This window comes from Filicampus tigris, chromosome 4 (genome assembly GCF_054856515.1).
Source record: "Filicampus tigris isolate MCC_2025a chromosome 4, RoL_Ftig_1.0, whole genome shotgun sequence".
Taxonomy (NCBI): Eukaryota; Metazoa; Chordata; class Actinopteri; order Syngnathiformes; family Syngnathidae; genus Filicampus; species Filicampus tigris.
Genome location: NC_141220.1, coordinates 23,021,396 through 23,045,426, shown reverse-complemented (window position 1 = coordinate 23,045,426; position 24,031 = coordinate 23,021,396). Strand labels below are relative to the sequence as shown.

General features: G+C 41.7%; 1 protein-coding gene and 1 long non-coding RNA gene across 3 annotated transcripts in view; one reads left to right on the top strand and one right to left on the bottom strand.

The window, feature by feature from the left end:
* Nucleotides 1–8,895: 8,895 nt before the first annotated feature.
* LOC147148979 (uncharacterized) overlaps nucleotides 8,896–24,031 on the bottom strand; it is a 49,944-nt gene continuing 34,808 nt past the window's right edge. Inside the window, exons 4-5 of one of the 2 annotated variants that reach the window (XR_015086395.1) lie at nucleotides 11,818–11,887; nucleotides 8,896–9,301 (exon numbers count right to left, since the gene is read on the bottom strand). This is a non-coding gene — a long non-coding RNA (uncharacterized LOC147148979). Of the gene's footprint in view, nucleotides 9,302–11,734; nucleotides 11,888–24,031 lie in introns of those variants that run through there. The other variant, XR_015086394.1, reaches the window with a different exon arrangement.
* On the top strand, nucleotides 16,470–20,261 carry ankrd34c (ankyrin repeat domain 34C). The gene is made up of 2 exons (XM_086028548.1): nucleotides 16,470–16,888; nucleotides 17,435–20,261. Exon 2 carries the CDS (start codon nucleotides 17,477–17,479, stop codon nucleotides 19,061–19,063), a length of 1,587 nt encoding a protein of 528 aa, XP_085884674.1. The 5' UTR covers nucleotides 16,470–16,888; nucleotides 17,435–17,476; the 3' UTR covers nucleotides 19,064–20,261.

The following is a 24,031-nucleotide window of genomic DNA, read 5'->3' as shown; positions in this document are numbered from 1 at the left end:
CCAGCATCCCTGTGCCTCACTGAGCTTTCTGCACACACCTGGCTGCGCATGACATTGATCGAGCCAAACCTCCTCTCTCGCAATGAACACTCAACGAGTGGCGTGACTTCAACACCTCTGATCCAATTTCTTCCAAACCTTCTCTTTCTTAAAATGTCTGCTTGTTGCGTAGTGATGATGTGATCTCGCTGTGTAGCAGTAGGGTTTTGGATATGAAAAAATAAAAATAAAAATAAAAATCAAGCCAAGATTATGACAGTACTCTCGCTTACTGTCTGATTTGCTTTTTTTTTTTTTTTTTTTTGTACAATGCCATGGTCTAATTAAAGTAACGGTCATATTAAAGTGACGCATAATATGTAACGCGTTATCTGCATCACTGAACAGGATGGCGTTTCTGGGGGTGCGATAACACGTCCAAGAAAAAAATATTTTACTATTTGGGGGCCTGTAGGCACTATTCATGCTAGAATGACCACTGAATGTATTTGTAGAGTTAACCAGAGATGGGACCAGGGACGGAACAGTCGGATGGACATAAAGTGTTGATGACAATGGTGATACTTGGTTTGTGTAACTTCTGATTTGTGTTATTTGATGATTTCGCACAATATGCGCCTGTCACATGACCTCATGCATGACGAATTTGAACTCTTGATTTTTTTTTTTACACCATAGAGCTGTCAAATTCCAAAGTTGTGTTTGGCTTTAGCGGTTTCACTGTCCATATTAATTAGTCGATTGCTTTTCTGCTCTGTATTAATTATATGCTCTCCCTACATTTTAATGAGCAATAAATTGAGATGAACTGAGAAGCTGAGACAAGCACACTGATTCTGCACATGTCCTGCTTGTGTTTTATTATTTATTTATTTATTATTTATTTATTTTACACTAGGTTGACCCCATTCAGTACTAACTTCATTCCCCTGTGTATCAAACTCTCTGAATGACTGTCCTGGATTGGTAGTCACATTAATCATTCCTAAAAATATACATAGAGGTGTACCCACGCGGTCTTGTTAGGAGTAAACGGTTGTGTTTGCTGTACATTGCACTATACAGTCCTTCTTTAGAGAGGAAATTAACTATACTTTACATTAAAAATCTGCTGCATCTCCCTGGGCAAAAGTGCAAAATACTCCTGTTTCAGCTTCAGAAGGAGGTAGGGGCATAGGGGCATCGTAGAAAGACATAAACAATGCTTTGACTACAGTAAAGTCCACTTGCGCGTCACTACACATGCGTGTGATCACTTCATGGATTTCACGACGCCATAGACCGAATAAAAACAAATGATTCGAAATCTAACTCACGGCGCCATTACGATTACGTGGTTGTTTGTGATCAGCACTTTCTTAGTCCAAGCCCCCATTTGCACATGGAAATGCTCCTCGCAGGTGAAAAAAAAGTTCCTTGCCACTGAATTATTCTTTTGTCACCAATTAATACGATATCATTTCGACGTTTAGCGAAATGTAGCAGGGACGTAATATTGCCAGTGAGCAGTCGGTGAATGTATACAGCAGTCAACTAACATCAACAAAGTTATCAATTAATGAAGGTGTAGCTTTTCACGTTGTATTATTAAACATGTCAACATGCATGTACAAGATTACATTATGATGATAACTTAAACCAGGGTCATCAAAAGATGAAGCTAGCTGTGTCCCAGCAAGTTTAGCACCAAGCTAGCTACACTAGCTAGGGCAATCTGCTTTTTCCTCGACAATCAGTGTGTTTTGAGAGGTTGCCGTTTTTTCATTGGAGCGAGTCGGTGAATCCGCGACTGTAACCCGTTTATAATTGTCCAATTCTTGTAGTTCGCATCGCTTATTCAAACGCTGCGACTAGTGCCCGAAGAACTGCTAGGTTTATGAACAATTGTTGCCATTTGGGTGCACTTATGCTTATTTTAATCTAGTCGGTCTAGATGGAAATTGGAGTTAAATGCACTATTCTGGTTTGTTTGAATCCCAGGCTGGCACGTCTCCTCTGAGAGGTGTCCTCCCAGCAGGATGTAGAGCGCTGCGCGGCCAAGATAGCTCAGCTTCTCTTCACAATGTGCTCAGTCAGGTAACAGAGCATCTGTCTGGCCCAGGGGAACTCCACACACGGCTCTCTCTCAGCGCTGTAGGCCTACTGGGTCCCTTGGATGAATTTTCCGTCGCTGTAGATGAAAGCTGTATGTTTTAATTAAGTCTTTATCTCCCTCACGCCAGACAATAAGCTAGTGACTAGGTTCTGGAGTTGGCACGCGATGGTGAATGATGGCAGTTCTGAATTGAAATCGGGTTTCAAATGCAAGATGTGGTTAAGGGATCTGCCAACACTTGGTGATACACTTCCTGCGCTAACAGCAGGACGTACACACGCTTGTAGCACAGTCAATTATACCTCTCCAATATGGAGGAGATACAAATGTAGTGAGAGATTCATCACAGGTGTTACTATGCTAATAGCAGGAGGCTGAGTTATTTCCTTGACAGCTTCTCTTTCCGGAAATGTAACGTAAACACTCTTTATATAAAAGCAACCTCATTGACATGACTCCGAGTGACTTGGTGATGATTATCAATGTTGTATTTGTTACTTCTTGGCTCAGAAGAGAAAACAAGTCTGTTCATCATCTATGTGCGATATCTTCACGTCAAATAAACATTTGGTCCAAAATAACAATAATGTAGTGCTGCATAAGACACGGAAAAACAAAATTTCGCCATTCACCATGAGAGATGATGACTTCTCCAAAATTAATCAAAGCACTACAAAATGTTAAATATGTAAAAATGACATTCTATTGTGCAGGTGCTACAAAGGTTTTGTACACTGAGGCTGTTCCAATTCAAATTTGACCCATGTCTACAAAAGATTTACCTGTGAGCGCTCTGTTGGTGAGGAGGACCCAGTTGGAAGCCGAGCGATAAATAGCAAGTTCAGATGTATTTACCGATACAGCACTTGGTGGATATTGTTGTGGCAGGACTGTGGGGCACGGGGACAAGAGGACAGGAGGCAGGCTGGGACAAGAAAATGCAGGCAGTAAGTATTTACAATTTCAATTGGAATTTCCTTAACGGCTGGGTGCAACGAAATCAACAGAGTACTGACGATCTGGTGGTGCGGTGGAGTCCAAGACCGGTTTAAGATAGGTATCTGCTAATTGGTATAATGATTTACAACTGCTGGCTGGCTGGCTCCAACACGCCTGTGTCCAAGCTTGCAATTAAACACACACAAAGGGGAAAGTGGCAAAACTGCGGATGATTGAAACATGTGACCTGACATTTAAGACTCTGTGTCTTAAATCAAGGAAAATGCTGTTAATAATGGGAAATCTAAAACTGTATATGCCCTGGATGTGTGTATTTTTTATGCAACCGTGGTAAAAATGTTCAAGAGGGCGCTTGAAACCATTATGAGAAATGTGTGTGTTTCAACTACATTTTCACAGATTCCTGCATGCTGGAGTCTATTCCAGTTGTCTTTGGGCAAGAGGCGGAATATACCCTGAATTGGTCGCCAGCATGGCACAAATTCACCTACAATGCAGAGATGGGCACTTTGCCCTATTTTGCCGGTTTACCCTCCGTCCGCGACCTGGGCACCCTTCCGTTCTTCCATTCTTTTTGAGCTAATCGTTCATGAACGACCCAACACTAGACCGAACAAAAGTTTTCTCTTACGAAGATAACAGCGCTGACATATTGTTACCCGCACATAGAGTTCAGTTTTAGTACCAAAGTGTTATGTTCAGTGAAAGTAGGGATTAATTAAAAATGAGTCCCGGTTCAGTGAGGGAAGGAGGACCCAAGAGCAGACACGGGATGAAAGGCAAATTTACATGACAAATGTTTATTGAATCCATTGAGGAATGGCCCAGGGATGTGGAATTCTGGCAGGATTTGCGAGATGAGGTCTGCAGGCGCGGGATTCTAGTGAAGGATGCTGGAGCAGGAACTCAAAAAGGAGTTTAGAGTACAGGTTCAGATCAAAGTAAGAGTGCATTAATGCGAGCTGGATGCAAATGAGTCTGTGATAGTGTCAGTCCATCTGGTGACGTGGTGGTAATGGCTAGAGACTGCAGCCGAAGATGATGATGATGATGATGATTGCTTGCAGCAGTTTTTGCTCTGGCGTCAACGAGGCAGTAGATGATAAACGATGGCCTTTATTGTTAGGCCACACACGAAATGGCCATTCAACTCATGGTGGTGCAACAAAAAATCTCAGGTACACAGAGATGGCAAGTGTTGGCAAGAGTCGGCAAGTAAGTCTGACTTTGAAATTAGATGACCCGAACGTAGTGAACAAAAATAATGGAGCACTGTTTTTGAGCATTGTTGACTTTGATAAGAAGCAATTATTTTCAGAGCTGGGCATTTTACTAAAAATTCACGGTCCGTTTATCGCCTTCCGCCTACAGCCGGGGAACCGTCCGCTGTCCGTTTATCCGCCATTTTGTCCGTCCGGAAAAAAATAGTACCTGCCTATCATTTTAAACGGGCTTCCGTTAGTGTTTCTGACTACAAACTGCGACCAACTACCGCAAAAATTTTGATCTGTCTACCCGTCTAATCCCTCCCTCCTAAAAAAAACACATTATATTTGAACAGATAGTGCGCTATTATGCGGTTATTTTGTGTAGCTACATCATTCTGCCCAAAGATCTTTACAAAGCTTCACATTCACTTTTTATTTTATCTTATTTTCAAACTTAAAACGGCCAAACATTTACAAGTTTAAAACCGCTTACTTTTGACAGGATTCCTTTTTTTCAGTTTTAGATGCTTTTCGATATTGTCGATTTCTCCTGCGTTCGACTTCTCCATCTCCGTTCGAGAACTCACATGAAAATAGACGATTACATAGACGGGGAAAAAAAACGGGATTCAGACTATGCTTAGTCTGACTGCTTTTCCAATTTTCCGTCAATCGTTTATCGCCTACAAAATGGGCGCCCGTCATGGGCGGCTAGGCGGACCGATCCGTCACATAGGCGGGTATGTCCAGCTCTGATTATTTTGCCATCAAAAGCCCTTTCTCAGTCTTGTTTTTGTTATTTATAAGTTTACTTAGAACCCAAAAATATTAGGCCGAAACGTCCATTTTGGCCAAATATGTTAAAAACGCAGAAGGACTTTGACTCTGGTAGTTGGAGCCACTTCAGTATTACAGCAACAAGCAACTATAACAAAATGAACATTTAGCGGATATAGCGTTTGGATAATTGCTAAACAACAGTCATGCAATTAGTGTCAAAGTCATTGTTGACGTTTCTTTTCACAAAAAGCCCATCTTCTCAGAAACCTATGTTTTTAGTGAATGTCCTAATGCTGGTTACTAAAGAACGGAAAAAGCTAGAAACAACTTTTTTTTTTTGTCCGGTGAAAGAAGAGAGTCTATTCTTCTTTTGGTGGCTTACACTGTCACAGAGCGCAATATTCCGTGGGTCTTGAAAGATCAGTCAAAATGCTCTTAAACGGCTGGCAATACGGGGAACTGTGATTTAAAAACCAAACAAAAGTACATGAGTTTAAAGAAGTGTCCATCAAAACGCAGTATTATTATGTTCGTACTGACATAATATTTGATACACACATTATGCATTTTTTATACTCTTCGTATAAGTACTCTTAGGTGTAAGACTGTAAGTAAGGCCCATAAAGTTCCTAGCGTGATTAATTATAGATGTAGCCAATGAAGCACGTTTCACGGTCCCGAATGTCAAAGTGTCAGGTCCCCTGCTTCGTGTCCACAGATGTGAACCCTCACATCTATCACTGTCGCCCGGCGAGGACTCATCATGCAGAGGCCAGACTCATCCCTTTCGGTCCCGTCACGTCCGATACTCCAGATGAGCACCGACATCCTCGCGGACGGACACGAGCGATTTGACGTCAGCCGGCGCCGCCGACAAAACACACGCACAGAAATAGCTCTCCCGCCCGCTCGCTCCCCCACCTTGTACTGCAGAGGAGGTGTATTTTGGTCAGCTTGTCTCCTGGTGTCAAAGACGTCACAGTCGCAGGGGTGCGAACCGTGCGCACGGCGAAGTTCTCTCACTGACTGTCAGAACATCCACTCATCGACGTCGCCGTGCACTCACATCCTCTGACAGCGGGTCCGAACTTCTCACTTATGCCACACAGCAGATGCGGCACCCCCGATGGGAAACATTGGACCAAATGTACTCAAGTGGCAATATTTTGCCTATGAATTCAATTGTGAGTGATGACATTCGCCTCTGTATATCCTTGAGATGAATAACCAAAAACATTTTAAAGGGGGAAATTAACCCAATTTTTTCAAGAATATGTTCTATACAGGATCACTAGTTGAAACAAGACAATATCATTCATATGAAATGTGAGTTAAGCAGAAAAATTCACCTGTTTTTAGCCATCTCAGCGGGCGGCCATTTTGTCACTTCTGTCGACTGAAAATGACATCACAGACGCTCAGGGCTCAGATAACGACCAATCACGACTCACCTGTTTCCCAAAGCTGAGCTATGATTGGTTGTCACCTGAGCAACTGTGATGTCATTTTCAGTCGACAGAAGTGACAAAATGGCCGCCCATAGGGATGGCTGAAAACGGGTGGATTTTGCTGCTTAACTCATATTCCACAAACACAATATTAATCAGAATGCTGTGTTTCAACTCGTGGGCCTGCATAGAACATACTCTTCAAAAAAATATACGTTTGGGTTGACTTCCGCTTTAAGTATCTACTGTGTATGAACTCAGTGGATGTTGGAGGAGGCTTTCATAACACAGTTGCAGATCATTACAGAATGTAGAAACAGTCCGTGGACACTTGGTAAGAGATACATATGAGATAAAGAAGACAAAATATTAGAAATAGCTCAGAGTAGGAGGCAGCACCATTGTACAAGACTGCAAACAACATAGTAATTACGTTAATACCACAGTGACAGTCTCAATTAAAGCTGAGTTTTATTCCCTCCACCGTGGGCTGCACCTTGACTTTCTGGTTCAAACAAAAGCACCTTTTCATCAAAATGTTCTGATGTAATAGCATTATCGAGTATTGGTTCTCGGTATCGGCAAGTGCTCAAACGCTCGTAAAAATTGATATTTGCGCATTTGTAGTTTGTTTGTTTTTTTTTCCAAAAAACACATGTTCCAGAGTATAATTGTGACTTACGCTACCCATCTTTACTCGACTGCTTGTTTATGGATCATGTGGCTCCAGTTCTGGGAGTTGTTGGCATTTGCAGGTGAATCGGTAACGTGTCCCTCTGGGCTGAAAACAAACTCTACTCTGCAAAACGAGTAACGACCTCCTTAATAGATATGCACAAATCTCCTTGGATACAGCAGACGCGCACATTGATCACCGGGGAAAACGCTTGCCTGTATAACGTCTTTGAACAACGCTCGGTTCTTGGCAGGTGTTTGTCCGCAGCGTGACGACAACGGAAGAAAAAAAAAACCAAGAATAACAACAAACCATTTGACAAATACGAGAAACAGATCTTGGACTCGTGTGCCAATGTGATCCTCGTGAGCGGATGAGGACGACGTAAAGCGGTGTCAGTATGAAGCAGGGAGCTAGATTTGAGAGAAGCTCTGAGACGTATACACGAGGAGAGAGGCATGGCGCAGTCCGCCGCAAAGCAGCAGCGAAAGGTTCGTGCCAGTTCAACGCCGTAGCAGCCCACACGTTAGCTTGATACAATCGCACAGACACCAAATGCCACGAGAATGTCAAAGCCACTCTTTAAAGAGACAAGGCGCGCAGAGGAAGGAGCAAACTAACAGCTCCGAAACATCCGCCTCCTCTGTGTGGAAATGCAAATGCTGTTTTTTTCCCCTTGGAGTGAATGGGATATAAAAAGCTGCCCCAACATCCAAACCCCCCCTCCGCCAAGCCCACCCCTCCTCTTCTCTTCTGTTTTATGACACCGAGTGATTCACATCAGCTCCATCATAGAGTAAGTAAGCGAGATGTGTCTGGTCTTCAGATTCCTATAAATAGTATTTTATTCCTTTAAAGCGGTCAATAGCACAAATTCGTCTTCCTTCCTCCCTTACTTACTTCCTTCAAATAGTCACTTTCTGCAAAAGTCATGTACAGGGGGTCGTCAGTTTTCGATGCCCGGCATTTTCAAGTTACGCATAACGTGTCAGGTAAGAATATGTCGTCATGCAGCACAAGCCGTGCAGGCCATCTTTTTTTTTTTTTTTGGTGATTGATATTTTGTGTATTGTAAGGTTTTTAATCATACAAATATTTACTTTAATCATGACATTTCAACATTTACAAATGGTGTACAATGAACCACAGTAGCCCCTTTTCTATTTTGGGAGTTATATTCCCGAGCCCACCATGCGAGATAAAAATCCTCAAAGTTGCAACCACATATTTGTTTTATTATGTATATATTTTTGAAAGCTTTATGCATGATACCAATTCAAAATATGCGTGTGCGATACAGACACGGTATTAGGGTTGGGTACTTGGCATAGGCATAAAAAGCATCACGATACATTGCGATACGATATTTTTTCCCAGCCCTATATGGGATTATTTTTATCCACTTGGATTCGCCATCCTCCCCTTCTACATTGTTGTATCTGTGACTTTGAATGTGTATGGCTTTAAATGGTGGGGCCTGGTCTGTTGAGTGACACGGGAGTCAGTGAATGAAAGTGTAAAGTTGGGTGGCTGTCAACTGGATGTTCAGTTTCTTGAATGAGACAAATAGTCAGACATACAACTGAAAAATGAGAACACTCACAGGGAGCTGCTGCAGATAACATCTCACGCCCAGACGTTCACACAAACACTAACCGACTCCAGCTCCTGACGTCAGTCACTAGGCCGCACCCGTTACAGACACGCATCCAGCACACAAATACTACAGTATGTACAGTGATAATGCATTATAAAAGGTTATTTTTCTCTATTTCCTTTAAATGTTTATTTCCTTTAAATATGTTTCATCATGTTTTTTATACAGTACACTGTTGTTTTTCTAAGATTTTGTTGTTGTGTTTTTGGACGCTTGGAACAGATTATTGGCATTTCAAATCTTTTCAATGGGAGAAGTGTTTTTTCGTGCAAACGTCGTATTGAGGATTTCCCAGGCCTGCTTGGATCAGGCTTAACCGCCTTCGAACTTGCGTTGGCCTCTAACGCTGAACAATGCGCCGATGGGGTATGACTTCCACTGCGGCATTTGAGTGTGGTGCAGAGGAGCAGACGGCCGAGCACGTGGTAACATCTTGCCCCATTTATCGTCACCCTAATGGGCCTCGCGGTCTGCCAACTGTGGACGAGAACCTGGTCACTTGGCTGACAAACACATGCTCAGAAATCGTGGCTTTGGATCCTCGTACAACTGCGACATTCTACCCCAAACGAAGAAGGCGATGCAGCAAGTCATCGTCTGTTGCGAACAAGTGTCGATACTCCAGCATCAAATATAGCCATCACTATATCTTGTATTGTATGATTTGTTACGCTACAATATTTATACACCAGCATCAAATAATGATATCACAATGTATCATATTGTCTGTTACAATATGGTATCCATACATCAGCCTCAAATGCAGTTGCTGGTTGATTAACTCATTCACTGCCATTGACGTATTCATTTGTCTTTTCACGGCCCGGCCATTCAATCCCAGGAACTTTTTAAAATTTTTTTCAAATGTTAGCGTAAAAGAGTGTCTGAAAAAACGACTCTCAGTTTGTTTGCAGAGCTGTATTTGAGAAAGTAAAATGGCAATGTAAGGGTGAAGGTCTAAAAATAGTCGCCCTTTCTGAAAAGGTTAGGTGTCATTGTTGTAGTCGCCCCCTCTGTCTTCCACTGAATCTGTGAAAGCAGGAATTCAGCATCGGTGACTGCAGGAACGCTCTTACTTTCTTATTTTAAACAATGATTTTCTGTTGGAATGGAGACGAGAATTTCAAATCTGTTGCTGGTCGATGCGAGGGATTGCTGTTGTGAAACTGCCTGTAACTTTTCCTTTCTTCTTTCCATAAATAGTCTCGGATAAGAGCTGTAGCCTGTTGAGCTCAAGAATGTCTCAATTCCAAGTGAAGATGGAAGTTATATTTAGAAATGATGAGGACAGGAGCAGCAGCTGCGATGCAAGATATCTGAAAATGGAAACTGCTCCCGGGGGGTGACGCTGCTTATTCTCACTGCTTTCATTATTTATTCCCCACTTTTAGTATACTGCAGACGAAAGCATATGTGGGCCAAGGATTTTGATGGCAACTGTCAGCGTCACTCACGGCTCCCGTGCTCACCAACGCATCCAACGCAGTGAGATCTGCTAGCTAATCCTTAGCTAGCATAGCATGACATGGCTTATTCACTGCCTTAGGGCACACATTTAAAAAGCGTGCCATCACAACAAGTGTTCTCGCCTTTCCGCTCGCTTTGGCCGTAGGGCCAAATAAACAAAATTGCACCCGGTGGAGCCAAGGATGAAGCATCAGCAGAAAAGATTTGTGTCCGTTTGTCCATCTGTTTGCTCGCCACTTCCTGAGAATGTGAGTCAATAAGAAGACTGAGCCATACCATTTTTGATTCCACGGTAAGGGATATTTTTAGTGCAACTCACACATCATAAAAATAAATGGAAAAAAAAAAAAGGACTCATTTTTCTTCTTTGCGTTTTTGAATGGCTGGATGCTCCACGGTAAATCTTGGTACTACAAGAGATTTTTTTTTTTTAAGTTTGGGATAGAGAGTCATTGTCGATTGTTTGGTTGGCTGTGTTGGCCATCTGGAGTGCACCACACACAAAGAGCACTGAGAACATACATGGTGGTTTGATTTTTTTTCTTCTGTTTGACTTCCATTGTCCATTTTGGTCAGGGATGGCGCTTCTCTCTCTAAAGTGGGGTTTTAGCCCCGTCAGAAATCTGTGTAGCCCCAGTTAAGCCCCTCTGGCATTTGATTTGATATTCTAAAATACATTGATAAATTATTATATCAGCCCCGGGAGAGAAAAACTTCATCATGTCAAAAAAAAAAAAAGAACAAAATGTCATTATCGGCCATCCCTGATTTTGCCATGGAGAAAACCGAGCCTCTGCAGAACTCAATCAGCTGATGCTGCTTTTCCATGCTTTCTGACAAGCCAAAAATGCACTTGAGAGGTGACTCTTTTGGTGTTACACATTTGTTTTGATTTTTTGGGGTGAAAAATCAATGCTCTAAATGATGATATCTGGATATGGAATTCGGGGATATGGTGTTAGTAGTTTATAGAATAAAACCCAAAAAGTCAAAAATATTTTTTCTAAAGCATAAATATAAATAAATAGTAAATGGGAAAAACTGATCATATTCCAATAGCTGCATTGCAAACCCCGCCCCCCCGCCCAGAGTTGTATGTTTCGATTCCCCTTAAAATGAGCAAATTCCCAGTGAGAAATTCCAATGGTGTTGTTCCCAATGACTGATGTTGATGCAAAGGACACACACATTGGTGTTTTTTTTTCAAGAAACATCCTGTCCCCGAGCACGGAGAAGGCAAACACAGGTGAGAAATCACTGCCGTCATTAACAACTGCACCACCTAAGACGTCAAGTGTTTGGATGGCTAATAAAGTGATTAGTTCCAGTTTCATGGGAAAAGACTAGAGGTCAGAGGATTAATGATTGAACATGGTAGTGGTTTCTTTTTCTTTTTTTTTTTTTAACCAGGAGGGAGACGTGGTGGTGGTGGTAGCGGGGAGGTTTCATCATCAAAAAAAAAAAAAAAAAGAAAAAGAAAATGCCATGAAAGCCTTTCAGTGCTTGTTGGAATGTGTCTGATTTACCTGTTCCTCGCAGGGGCTGAGAACATCACTGCTCTCATTAGAAACTGCTTCTGTGCTGTCTCATAGCAACCTAAAAATAGAAATGTCCCTATTAGGTTCTACGGCTGTGATGGCTGCTACAAGTTTTGGCCTCTTTAATTAATTGTGCAGTAAACACATACGGCGTAAAATTTTTTTTTCCCTTGTTTCAGTGAGTGTTAAAAGTTGACTGATGGGAACTTCGTTTGGTTCGTGGTTTAGCATTCCCATATTAAACTGAAGTTTACGGCTTCTTGCACCTGCCAATCAACATCACTGCAATGGCAGTTGTATCTAGTCTAATAGTCAAAATGAAAAATACACTGTATATCCATACATCGTAGACAATTAGCTTTTGTTTTTCATTTTAACATTTTTTTCTCGTTGTTCATTGTCGTCAGGCACTAGGCGTAGGGCCACACATCAAGCAAAAAAAGCAAAAAAAAAAAGAGAAAATGATAGAAATGGCCAGAGCTGGGCATTTTACTAAAAATTCACAATCCGTTTATCACCTACAGTCAGGGTACGCTTTGTTGTTTATCCGCCTTTCTGTCCGTCCGGAAAAAATAGTAATAGTCCATAAGCCGATCCGCCTATGATTTTAAACTGGTTTCCGTTAGCGTTTCCGACTACCACTCGCTTGTGCACCTCACGTGTGCGTTCCCGCCGAGGGTACAAATTTGTAGGGTGTCCCAATTCTGCGAAGTGCTCTGTCGCCCCACCCCTTTCGCGCCCTTTTTCTACACTTCGGCTGAGCCAGCATCCGTGGCCCCTCAGCCGAAGCATATTACCCACAATTCATTGCGGATTTGACCAAATCTGACGACATTCGGTGGAATTCCTGTACCTGTGCCGAAAAAAGGCTCTTCAAGTCAAAATATCGAATTATTACAAAGTTTATCATTTGTTTGTGTAATTTAATCGATGTTTTAAAGTCACCGTTTACCCGTTACCGTTTACATACGTATTACCGCATACCATGCAAGGAGCCGCAAATAGTCCAAAAAAATGGAGCTATAGTTCCCATCGACTGGAAGACCGAGCCAGAATTTTACTTTACTGCTACTTTATACTGAAGTTTTTAATATAATTTTAAACAGTAAAATTGCCAAAAAAACAACCCGTGCAGCCATGCCGGCTGACGCAGGGGCACAAGTCGAGGACGTCACACGCACTGTTCCAATTCGGCAATTTTTGTACACTTGTAACCTGCTCCCTCGAGCACTTACACGTAGGGTGCAAATGTGGGTATTGGGATTGGGCCTCAGTCTCGTAGGGAAAACGTCACGTCCTCTCGCCTGTTCCCTCACTCAAATCTGTCCTCCAAACAACAACTCAATCTAACAATACTATTATTAGAGAAACCTCGCCGCGGCCATATAAGCCTCACGGCGAAAAAAGACGATAGACGATTACACAGATGGGAAAAATGGGCTTCCGAAACATAAGCAACAAACAATGAACCAACAAGGACTGAAAGAAACCAGGGGACTGCTTTGTAAATAAAAGCAAACTCAAGAGACAATAAGGAACACAAGACACGAGTGTGGGGAGCGGATTGGTTTACACAATTAAGGGAAAGAGCTGACGAGAACAGGTGGAACATAACCTAACGTGCAACACATGCAAAAAAAAAAAAAAAAAAAACATAAGGAAGCAAGACATAACATGACAAATTAAACCTAATCCAAATAACAATAAACAGATCCTGACACATGCAGGCCAGTGAAATAAATTTAAATCTACTCTAAAACCAAGAACGAAAACAAATTCTTTCACGTTAGTGCGTGTCACCGCCAAGGGCTTAAGTGGCATAAATACATGATGTACTCAGCAATAATGGCGCCGGACTCCACAAAAGTCACTTCGTCACATTCACTGTATGGACGGGCACACAAAAGCCACCGTTAATGTTTTCTCATTGTGCCTAACATTGTCTGAGCTCGCTGATTTCCTGTGTTTCTTGCACAATAGGGTGAATTGTGGAGCCTCGTCACAAATCAACCAAATATGCCCACAAGATCTTAGAAAGTGATCAATCAATATCAATATCCGTCTCCAGATTTATGGAATAGTTTTATCTGTCACCACTTTAAAGTTTCAAAAGTTGCAGCCTTTTGAATTCATGATATCTAAAAATGTTTTTATTTTTTTTTAATCATGGCGCTAGAAGGGTTGACAAACAAACACACTATGCATTGTAATTTGGTATCTAAAATTAATTCATTGCAGTTTTGGGGCTGTTGAAATAATGATTGCACATCATGTCATGTGTGTCATTTTCCACACCGCTTATCCTGTACAGAGTCGCGGGGAGGAACTAGAGCCTATCCCGGCTGACAATGGGCGAAAGGCAGAGTACACCCTAAACTGGTCGCCAGCCAGTCACGGGGCACACACAGACACAGTCACTGAGTGGGAACCGATCCCACGCGGCAAACAACTCAAGTAAGTGTACCACTACAATATAATAGACACCTAAAACAAATGTACTTATTTACTTTGACATTACTTTTGTAGAATCAATCTCAATCTTAAAGAGGAAGTCCACCCATTTTTTTTTTTTGGTCAAGAATATGTTCAATGCAGGCCCACTAATTGAAACAAGGCATTCTGAATAATGTTGCGTTTGTGGAAGGTTCATGACCATAGGCCCGTTTCACGTACTTTGCATATCACTCAAGTGTTGGGACCTAATACAGTAAGTCAAAAAATACAGGACTCAACGCATATTCTCCTAAATTCGCAAAATGCAACAAAGTTCTTGACTTGTATCTGTTCTCTTTGTAATTTCAGTCAGCTGATGTGACAGCACAGAGTTCCTCAAAGGCCTGCCAGTTCTCCTCACTGAGGACTCCACTGAAGTTTACAATACTTGCCTCTTAAGTAAAAGAAACATTGATATCAGTTGATTGACAAATCATGTTTCTGTATTTCATATTTCATTTCAATTATAATTATTTTCCCCAAAACAGTTTAAAAAAATCCCCTTGGATGAACTAAAAAAAGACATTGTCAACCCAGAGTATATAAAATCTTTAAAATGAGTTCAACTTTAAAATCTTAGCAATTTCAATCCCTTCCTCTTCCAAAAGAAGACCACACTAGTCCTGTGTGCTTTTTTTGCAGGACACAGCGAAAGAAGAAGCACTTGCCTCAGTCACATTTGGGGTTCTCAATGTAATTGAAGATGCTCAGCAGCAGGTTACAAATGGAGTGCACCTCCAGCCCATCTCCACTGCTATCATACTAGGGTGGGAGGTACTGGTATGGGGAATATCAGAGACTTTTCCCAGGCAGTCTGTCTTCTGTTTGAACTCATGTTTGCCCTTCACTTGGACTACCCGAAGTCCATGGTAAACACATTTTGGATTACTTCAGGCAGTCATTCTCGGACTTGGAAACAATACCCCCCCCCCCTCCAAAAGTGATCACACTGCAGAACAAGCTAATGGTGTAGGTCAGTTTCATTTGCTGAATACAGACTTTGCAGAATTTGTGAAGGAAAAAAAAATAGGTTACTGTTCCAAGCAAATGTGTAATGTTCAAGCGTAACTTTGATAGTATTTGGATGCTGATGAGTGTTTTGTTGATTGACAGTTGATGGTGTTTGTGAGACAGTGATGTATCCTATCGTCGCTGTCCTGTGAAAAACACTTGTGTCCATTTTTTTTTAAAATTTTGAATAGTGTTTCCGCGTTACAGACATCGCATTAATGTGAATAATTACTTTTTTCCCCCCCAAATTGGACATAAGTGTTTTTCACAGGACACCACCTGCATTCATTGTTTTTTGGGGCTCATTACAGGTATAATGATCAGATTTTTCTTTAATTTCTTTAATCAGCCTATTGTATATAGTAGGGAAAAAAGTTAAATTGACCTGTATGAGTAAAACTAAAGAGAATTAGGGTTTCACAATCCACAAATTTTAAGTTGGGGTTACTAAAATATACATAAATACAATGTTAATTGAGTAAAGCAAACTCAGAAGAAATAAGTTTGTGATACTAATTAATTTAAGTTAAATTGAGTACTGCAAACCAAAAATATATGAGTTCATTTAAGTTAATTTACTGTCCTGCTTACTCACAACGAATAAATTGGTGAAATCTAATTTATCTAAGTTCAAGTGAATTACCTTTTTTGAGGCAACAACTCTGCATATATTTTTTTCGAGTAAAGTCAACGTATTATATTTTACAGTGTATAAGGGACTTCATTACATTCCGCTATCTATTGACGCGGTTTGATTATTCCATTGTATGTAAGACAATAAAGAGCCTTCAAATGTTGTTGAGGAAAGACTGTATACGGAGCCAGGGTGCTGCTATTAATTAAGCGTAGCTCAGACACGTGCGCGTGCCCAAACACACACACACGACACACACCCCCACACATTCACCCCCCCCCACACACACACACACACAAAATCAAAAGAATAATATATCGCCAAATGATTATTTGTCATACCCTCATTTATCATGTAAACTATCATTCACTCCTTTCATTTACAAATCTGAAATCTCCCTCTTTTTGAATCTAGAATAATGCAAACGCACTGAGCATTTCCATGTCAACACTGCCTCTGTGCGTGAGCGTGTGTGTGCGCGCGCGCGCCGTGAAAGTGGCAGCTCATGCACAGAGGTTCTCGTCAGACGCACGTTTATTTTGGGTGCGCTCTGACGTCAAGAGCGCACACGTTTCATTCAACAGGCTAAGAAAGTAAGTTATTTATAACCCGCAGCGTCTCCAGGTTGCGCTCCTTGAGTGCACACCGAGAAGAATCCAAAGCATCCTCCTCGTCAGGACTCCCGCGTCCGAGAACAAAAAAAAAGCCGCGATCAGGTGCGCCCCACTATATCGCCACAGAGGGTCGGCGCCCCGGTTATAACCGAGACGGGGTGTGGATTGCTCACAAATAGACAGAAAAAAAAAAAAAAATCCCGCGTGAACTTTCTGTTTTGAATCGAGCTATTATCTCCTCATTTCTACATCAAGCCGTGACGCAGCGAGGCTGCTTGTGAGCATGGGAATCCTGTCTTCTGCCCAGGTAAGACTAATCCGATATTATATTAAGACATTCAGTGTAGTAATTTGCCATTGGACGTGGCAGCCCCTCAGCATTAAAATGAATACTGTACTTAATGTTGCACCAGGCAATAACCACTCATTGCTTAATAAAACTGGATTAGCTCTATAAATAGATTCCTAATGGGATGGAGTGCGTAGGTTTTGTGTCGACAAGCATTTGCTGCTTTGATTTCACTTGATTTCACCTGATTTATTTTATTCTTGTATTTCTGTTGTAGTGCTGGAATCAGATAAATTGGTATTATCGCTACGTTTATGGCTCTTATCGATACCGCCCATCAAAGAATAGACAACAAAAAGACTCAAGTTCACACTTCGGAATAGCGTGCAGTTTATGGTTTGCATCTTGTGTGTCAACAGTCTTTCATCATTGTAATGTTGTGACAGCCTGCCACCTGCTGGCGTTTCTGCAGAAGGACAACACATTTTGAATGTGTCGCACTTGATATATTTTTTATTTTATTTTATTTGATATTGAATGTGTTTCATTTCCCCTTCCTCAAAGCTGTAAAGTCCACACAGAGAAAAGCTGCGATTGTCAGGGGCGATGGCTGACATTCTGGAGCTGCGCACGGATGGGAACTCGCTCCTGAAAGCGGTGTGGCTCCGACGCCTGAGGCTCACCAGACTCCTCCTGGAGGGAGGCGCGTACATCAACGAGAGCAATGAACGCGGCGAGACGCCCCTCATGGTGGCCTGCATGTCCGCGCACAGCGACCAGCAGAGCGTCAGCAAGTCCAAGCTGGTCAAATATTTGCTGGACAACCAGGCTGACCCCAACATACAAGACAAAGGAGGCAGGACCGCCCTGATGCACGCCTGCATCCACGAGGCGGGACACGAGGTGGTGGACCACCTGCTGAGCAACGGGGCTGATCCTAGCCTGGAGGACAGGGGCGGGGCCTCTGCGCTGGTTTACGCCATCAACGCAGACGAAAAGCAAACGCTAAAGCTGCTGCTGGATGCTTGCAAAGCCAAAGGCAAAGAGGTGATCATCATCACCACCGATAAATCGCCATCCGGCACCAAAACCACCAAACAGTACCTAAATGTTCCTCCGTCTCCAGAGCTGGTTGAGAAATCCTCCCCGGCATACTGCACCTCACCTTCTGACATCGACGTGGCTGCATCTCCTACGATCGAGCAAGAGCAACAAAATACCGTCTTCAGCTTCCAGACCAAGCTGAAAACATCCTGCTCGGCCAACAAACTGGCCAACGGGCCCACGTCGCCCACGCGGCGGCCCGCCAGCCACAAGCGAGCGCGTTTACCTCAGCTGAAGCGTCTGCAGTCGGAGCCGTGGGGGCTGATCGCGCCTTCCGTCCTGGCCGAACGGGCCAGCAGCCGCGACGAAAGCAAGAAGGCCAGCTCGGACGAGGACGCGGTGGTAGGTTTGAACGGCCTGACTCTGAGCAAAAGGGCCGCCTTGTCCCGGCAGAACAGTGTGGATGGCAAGGAAAGCGCTTTCCCGCCGGTGGGCGAGCAAGGCTGCAAAATGACAACCTCGCTGTCGGTTCCCCCGACCTCTAAAGCAGCCTACGAAAGATCGCTCGGCCATCACCAACCACTGGCGCGACGCAGCACCGTGCCCACCGAGCAGGAGGGCGCTAACGTCGGGCACCCCGGTTTCAGAGACACCATGCACAAGAGGCGACTCGGGAACGACCACTACGACTCCGACTCCCAGCTCTACTCCGACTCTGTCATGCTGGACTCCCCGAAGGTGCCCGTTGAGCGAAGGAAACTCAACACCTCCCCTCTGGCCATGTTGACCAGCTCCAGAGAGTCCCTGGACAGCAACGCCAGCACGTCCTCACCCAGCACCGTACACCGGCGTCCGCCGGGCCTCTTGGAGCGGAGAGGCTCCGGCACCCTGCTTCTGGATCACATCTCACACACCAGGCCGGGCCACCTGCCCCCTCTCAATATCAACCCCAAACCTCCCATTCCTGACATTGGCGCCAGTAGCAAGCCATCCTCGCCTTTGGCCAGCGGCATTCGATCCTTAGCGCCAGTAGCACCAAACACACCAAAGAGAGTCGGGCTGAAGGGCAAGAAGAAGCTTGTGAGAAGACATTCTATGCAAGTGGAGCAGATGAAGCAGCTGTCTGACTTTGAGGAGCTCGCTCATTAGTGACTTCGGGGTGTTTATGCAGCATTTTTAGTGTTACCTGCCTACATTGTCAGCAAGTCCATCCGCGAGTTCCGCCGCATAGACGCACAGGCGTGTAGATGTTGAATAACGAACCGGAAAATGAACTTACAACCGAGCAATATAGATAGATTTCCTCCTTGTGCCGCTTCCCACCTTGAGGATTATCTTTTGACACAATATGTCTGCTTTAAGTGTATTACCGTTTTGAATGTAAATGACAAGTTATGACACACACACAAAGGATCTCTCCTAGATGGTGATGTAACATGCGCACTCCAAAAACAGTTGGGTTAAAACACAATTTTGGGTCGAAAATGGACCGATTCACAAATTGGGTCAATTTGACCCACTTTCTTTGTTTTTACAAAACAGCCAATTTTTTGGGTTGTTTTTCACAAAACTACCAATTTCTTGGGGTTGCTTTCTGCAAAAACAACCAAGAAACTCAAACTCAAAAAATTGACCCAAGTTTTGGATCGGGTCACTTTTTTGACTCAAAATTCTTTTATATGTAACCCAACTGTTTTTTAGGGTGCAGGGAGTATTCTTGATACCTTTGTAGCCAACAGGCCACTTGGGTGCACTTTGTGCATAAGTAATTAGCGCTAACGACGGGCTTGCTCTGGAACCGAGATGTAGCGTTGGGTAAGAAGTTTGACTGTTTGTAGCAAAATTGTGCAAAGTGCCTTCAAGATTGATTGAAGATTGCGGTGGCAAGTGGCTAGATACATTTAATGTATTAAAAACCCACTTACAACAAATAAGGGTGGAACAAAAATGTGTGTCATTTCATCAGTATTGTTGGCCTCACACGCAGTTATATGCCTTAAAAACACACTCACACGCAGGTACGTATAATCAATGCTATGTGTTGTGGTATACTTATTGCGGAGGAGGAAGAAAAGGGGAACAAACAGTGTTACACGCATATAATTTTCGCAGAACATGTACTTATTATATTTCAATTTCATTAAAGTCACATTGGTAATAACTTGGTGATCAAATGTCCTTTCATGCTTGAGGCAATCAAATTTAAGATCATCAAAACGTCCATTTTGTCAACACCTGTTTGAAATAAACACAATACAAACCATAGTCATTTTTTTTCTTTGCACAGTTTGTTGGACATTCAGAATAAATGTCTATCTCTTGAGAATGACTGATTTATTCATGTATGTACTCATCCATGAAACTGCAGAATTTATCCCCAATTATTAAAAAAGACGTCATCGATCCACTTATTGTCCAAAGGTCAAATAGCCATTAAATAGAAATGGAAATTCCAGGAATCTATGTTATATAAGTTCAAGATAATTCGCATAAAATGTAAAAAGCAATGGCTTCCCGAGTGCATTGTCATTTGTTTTGATTTGATGCCGCCTCGAGAGAGGACTCATCCGTGCTCTGTAATGTGTTTTTGTAGTGACACCTAGTGGGAGAAATTACACATTGACATTCCACCAGAGTGTGACTGTGTGAGCGCATATATAATGTATCCATTGTAAAGCATCTTTGAGTGTTCAGAAAAGCGCTATATAAATCTGATGTATGACGTATTATCATTAAAGTCAGTGGCTTTTATTTAAACCGGTCAGGATTCGGACCCATGGGTTCAAGACGACAAATGAGATTCCTCTCGCGACATTCCCGTTTATCGCGATGTTTTGGGCGTGCCCACTCTCCGTGGCTGGCCCACGGTCTTATATATAACACTTATTGCTGACGCTCGCAACTATCAAGATCCATTTAGATTCGGGCGTGTATGAGTCCTGTCGTGTTGGGTTATTTTTTACTCTATCCTACTACTTTTTTTTTAGACGTCGTTCAAGTTAACAACACGTTAACATAATTGTCAATACAACAATGAATGAAAACAAACAAAAACTAAATATATACAAGCAGAAGCAAAATTCTATTTCAGTTACGGCATCATAAACAAAACATTTAAATAAATGATTAATATGCATTGATAAACTTCAAATAAATAACATAGTATATGTGACAACTGTTTTTACCTTTCTTACAAACTTAGAAACTAATGTGACAATATATTTCACTGTACGTCCTTTTGAAGGTTTCACAGCAATAACGCGTCGCAACCAAACTACCTTTGCTGAGCCAATCAAATGTCCATAACCAGGCCCTACTACCGCCCACCGCCTTTTTAGTGTTTAGTTGACGCCGTCCAAAAGAAGAGATCGGATAACATTACTTTATGTTTTCACACATATTTTCTTTCATTCACTGTATTTTCAGATGGTCATTTAAACAGGATCATTAATGACTCATTTGGTGTGTCCCAACGACACAAAGAGCAAGGCTAGTTAATACAAATAGGCTGTAGTGGTTTATTTTATCCACTAGGTGGCGTTATTAACCAATGGACAGTGTGGCCACGATGAGGGGAATGTGCCACGGTGTTTACCCATCACTAATGCTAAATTATTGCTAAATTAATGTTTGTTTTTTGTAACCCAGCCTTTGTACACTATGACTCGATGGTGTCATGTGAAAAATTCTGCCTATCAGAGCAAAGACTGGAATTGAACTGAAAATCATGAATTAGCCTTTAACGCCAGCAGGGGGAGGACAAGCAAAACAAATACAATATAGGCAAAAATAAATAAATAAATAAATAAATACATAATCATAATAATTTCTTTAAAATCAATCAGTTATAGAACTGAGGTGTTGTCTAATGTTTAACACCACTGTGGGACATTGTATCATTTTGTACAAACACCATTTGAGTCAAATTTGAAAGAAATTAAAAAAAAATCTAAATAAATAAATAAATAAATGTCTTTAGTTCACCGTTAAACTTGTTTGCTCCTCCTAAAGTGACCCAAAATACACAAGGTGGATTAAAAATAAAAAGTTATTTTCATGAAGATGCTAATAAATCAGAATGTCAAAAAAAAAAAAAAGGTTTTGCAACATTTCTTTCACTCCATATAATTTTATTTATTTATGTATTTATTTATTTATTTCCTTATCCACCATGCTTCCTCATATTTTTCTATGACTGATGGAGAATTGTTGGCTTCCCCTCGTCACTCATCTTCATGACTCTTGATTCAAAACAAAAAGAAAAATAAGCACAAAATATTAATCAACAACATACGTGTACTTTGACTGCGACATAGCCAACGTGAACTGATGGTGGCTGGACGTTGTGAAGTGTGTTGCTCCTGAAGCTCATAAGTTGTCAAATATTTTGTTTCCAACATAAAGATTAAAAAAAGCAACTCAGCGGTGTTTTGCAACTTGAAAAATTCATGTTGGGGCCCTCATAGGTGAAGCAATTTTGTTTTAAACAGCTCTATTTAATTTCCGAATATTTTTTTCACATTGCCAAGTTGTGTTGTCTGTCTGTCGTTCCATCTGTCAACCTACCCAACTAGCTAACCATGTACTGTATGTATCTATCATCCATGTATCTATCTGTATTTGTATATACGTACTGTATCTGTCTATGTATCTACACATCTACCATCCATCCATCAATCTATCACCATCTATAATTCACTCTATTTATGGCCCATGTGATTGGATCCAAACATTGTACTGAGGCACACTCATCTACATCCACCGCTGATATTATTAATGTCCCCCCGAAGGAGGCCATAGCCGAGGTGATGAGATGAGATGAGATGAAATGAGACGATACACTTTATTGATCCCCAAGGGGGAAATACATCTGTCAGAGGCGGGAGGCAACAAAAATGAAATGAAGCAGACACATCGTTGGGTCACAGCCAAAATAAAACAGGAAAGGTCTGCACAAACCGAGAGGCCACATAAAGAGTTAGAACGTTAGGTACACCTGCATAATCTGATGACATTAATAACATGATATCAGTATACGAAAGCAGTATAGTATAATTACATTTATAAAGCCATAACACGTCATTACTTTAATTTAACAATGTGTTTATTATATTGGAATGTTTACCCAATTGAGCTATTTGTGGCAAAATATTAAAAACACCTCAGTATGATGTACTTGCAAAGTAATGCAAGGTAAAACCACCTATAATCAAATTATTATAATTAACATCTCAATCATAACTAAGCATGCAGTTCTAATGTTGGCTTGTATGCGTACTTAATAAAGTGTCCGGTGGACGTATTATACTTATGCGCATTTGAACGAAACAAGGAGAAAAAAAAAACATGACTATAAAATGTAACCATTATAACCATGAATTCCATGTCAAAGAAAAAAAAAAAGTAATGTATTATTTATTTTTATATATGTAATGTTTTGCTGATGAAATAAAATGCCGTACCTGGTACAAACCTTGCTTTGTTTTCATATGACACAATAATACATTACTTCAACACACCCAACTATATATTAATATACATGTTTTTATATCTATATATTTTTTATGGTCTTTGTGTGGCAAAGTATATGAATGTGTATACACCGTCCAGCCACAACATTATGACCACTATCACAATATAATGAGATCCAATGCGAGAGCCCCATCAAATATTGGTAATAATTTCAAGTTTTGATTGACGCTGTCAGAGAGGTGTTTATACACCAATATATTTTCATTATTATGGTTGTAGTTTGCAAAAAATATGCTACATGAAATGCTTGGAAGGGAGACAGGAGGCTGGCTGTAACCTATACATTTGAGCAACTAAGGTGATTAAAAAACAGACAAAATGGAAAGTTGGACATAGTTAACATGATCATTGAGGGACGGGCTAATGAATGGACTTTCCTGTTGCTTGGCTTAATGGCATAGACGTGCTCTGTTGATGCTGAAATGGACAGCACACTGTAGAGTTGGTGTTAGCTAGCAGGCTAGCATTTATATTTTGCGAACTTACTTACTCAAAGACAGTCCAATCAAGCATTTTATATGCAGCTGTGAGAAAATGCCTTTCACAAACCCAATGATTATGGAGGTATTAGAGTTGGGCGTCTTT

Bases quoted from the DNA above. Each gene is read 5' to 3' on its own strand.
- ankrd34c (XM_086028548.1), top strand. From the start codon at position 17,477: ATGGCTGACATTCTGGAGCTGCGCACGGATGGGAACTCGCTCCTGAAA.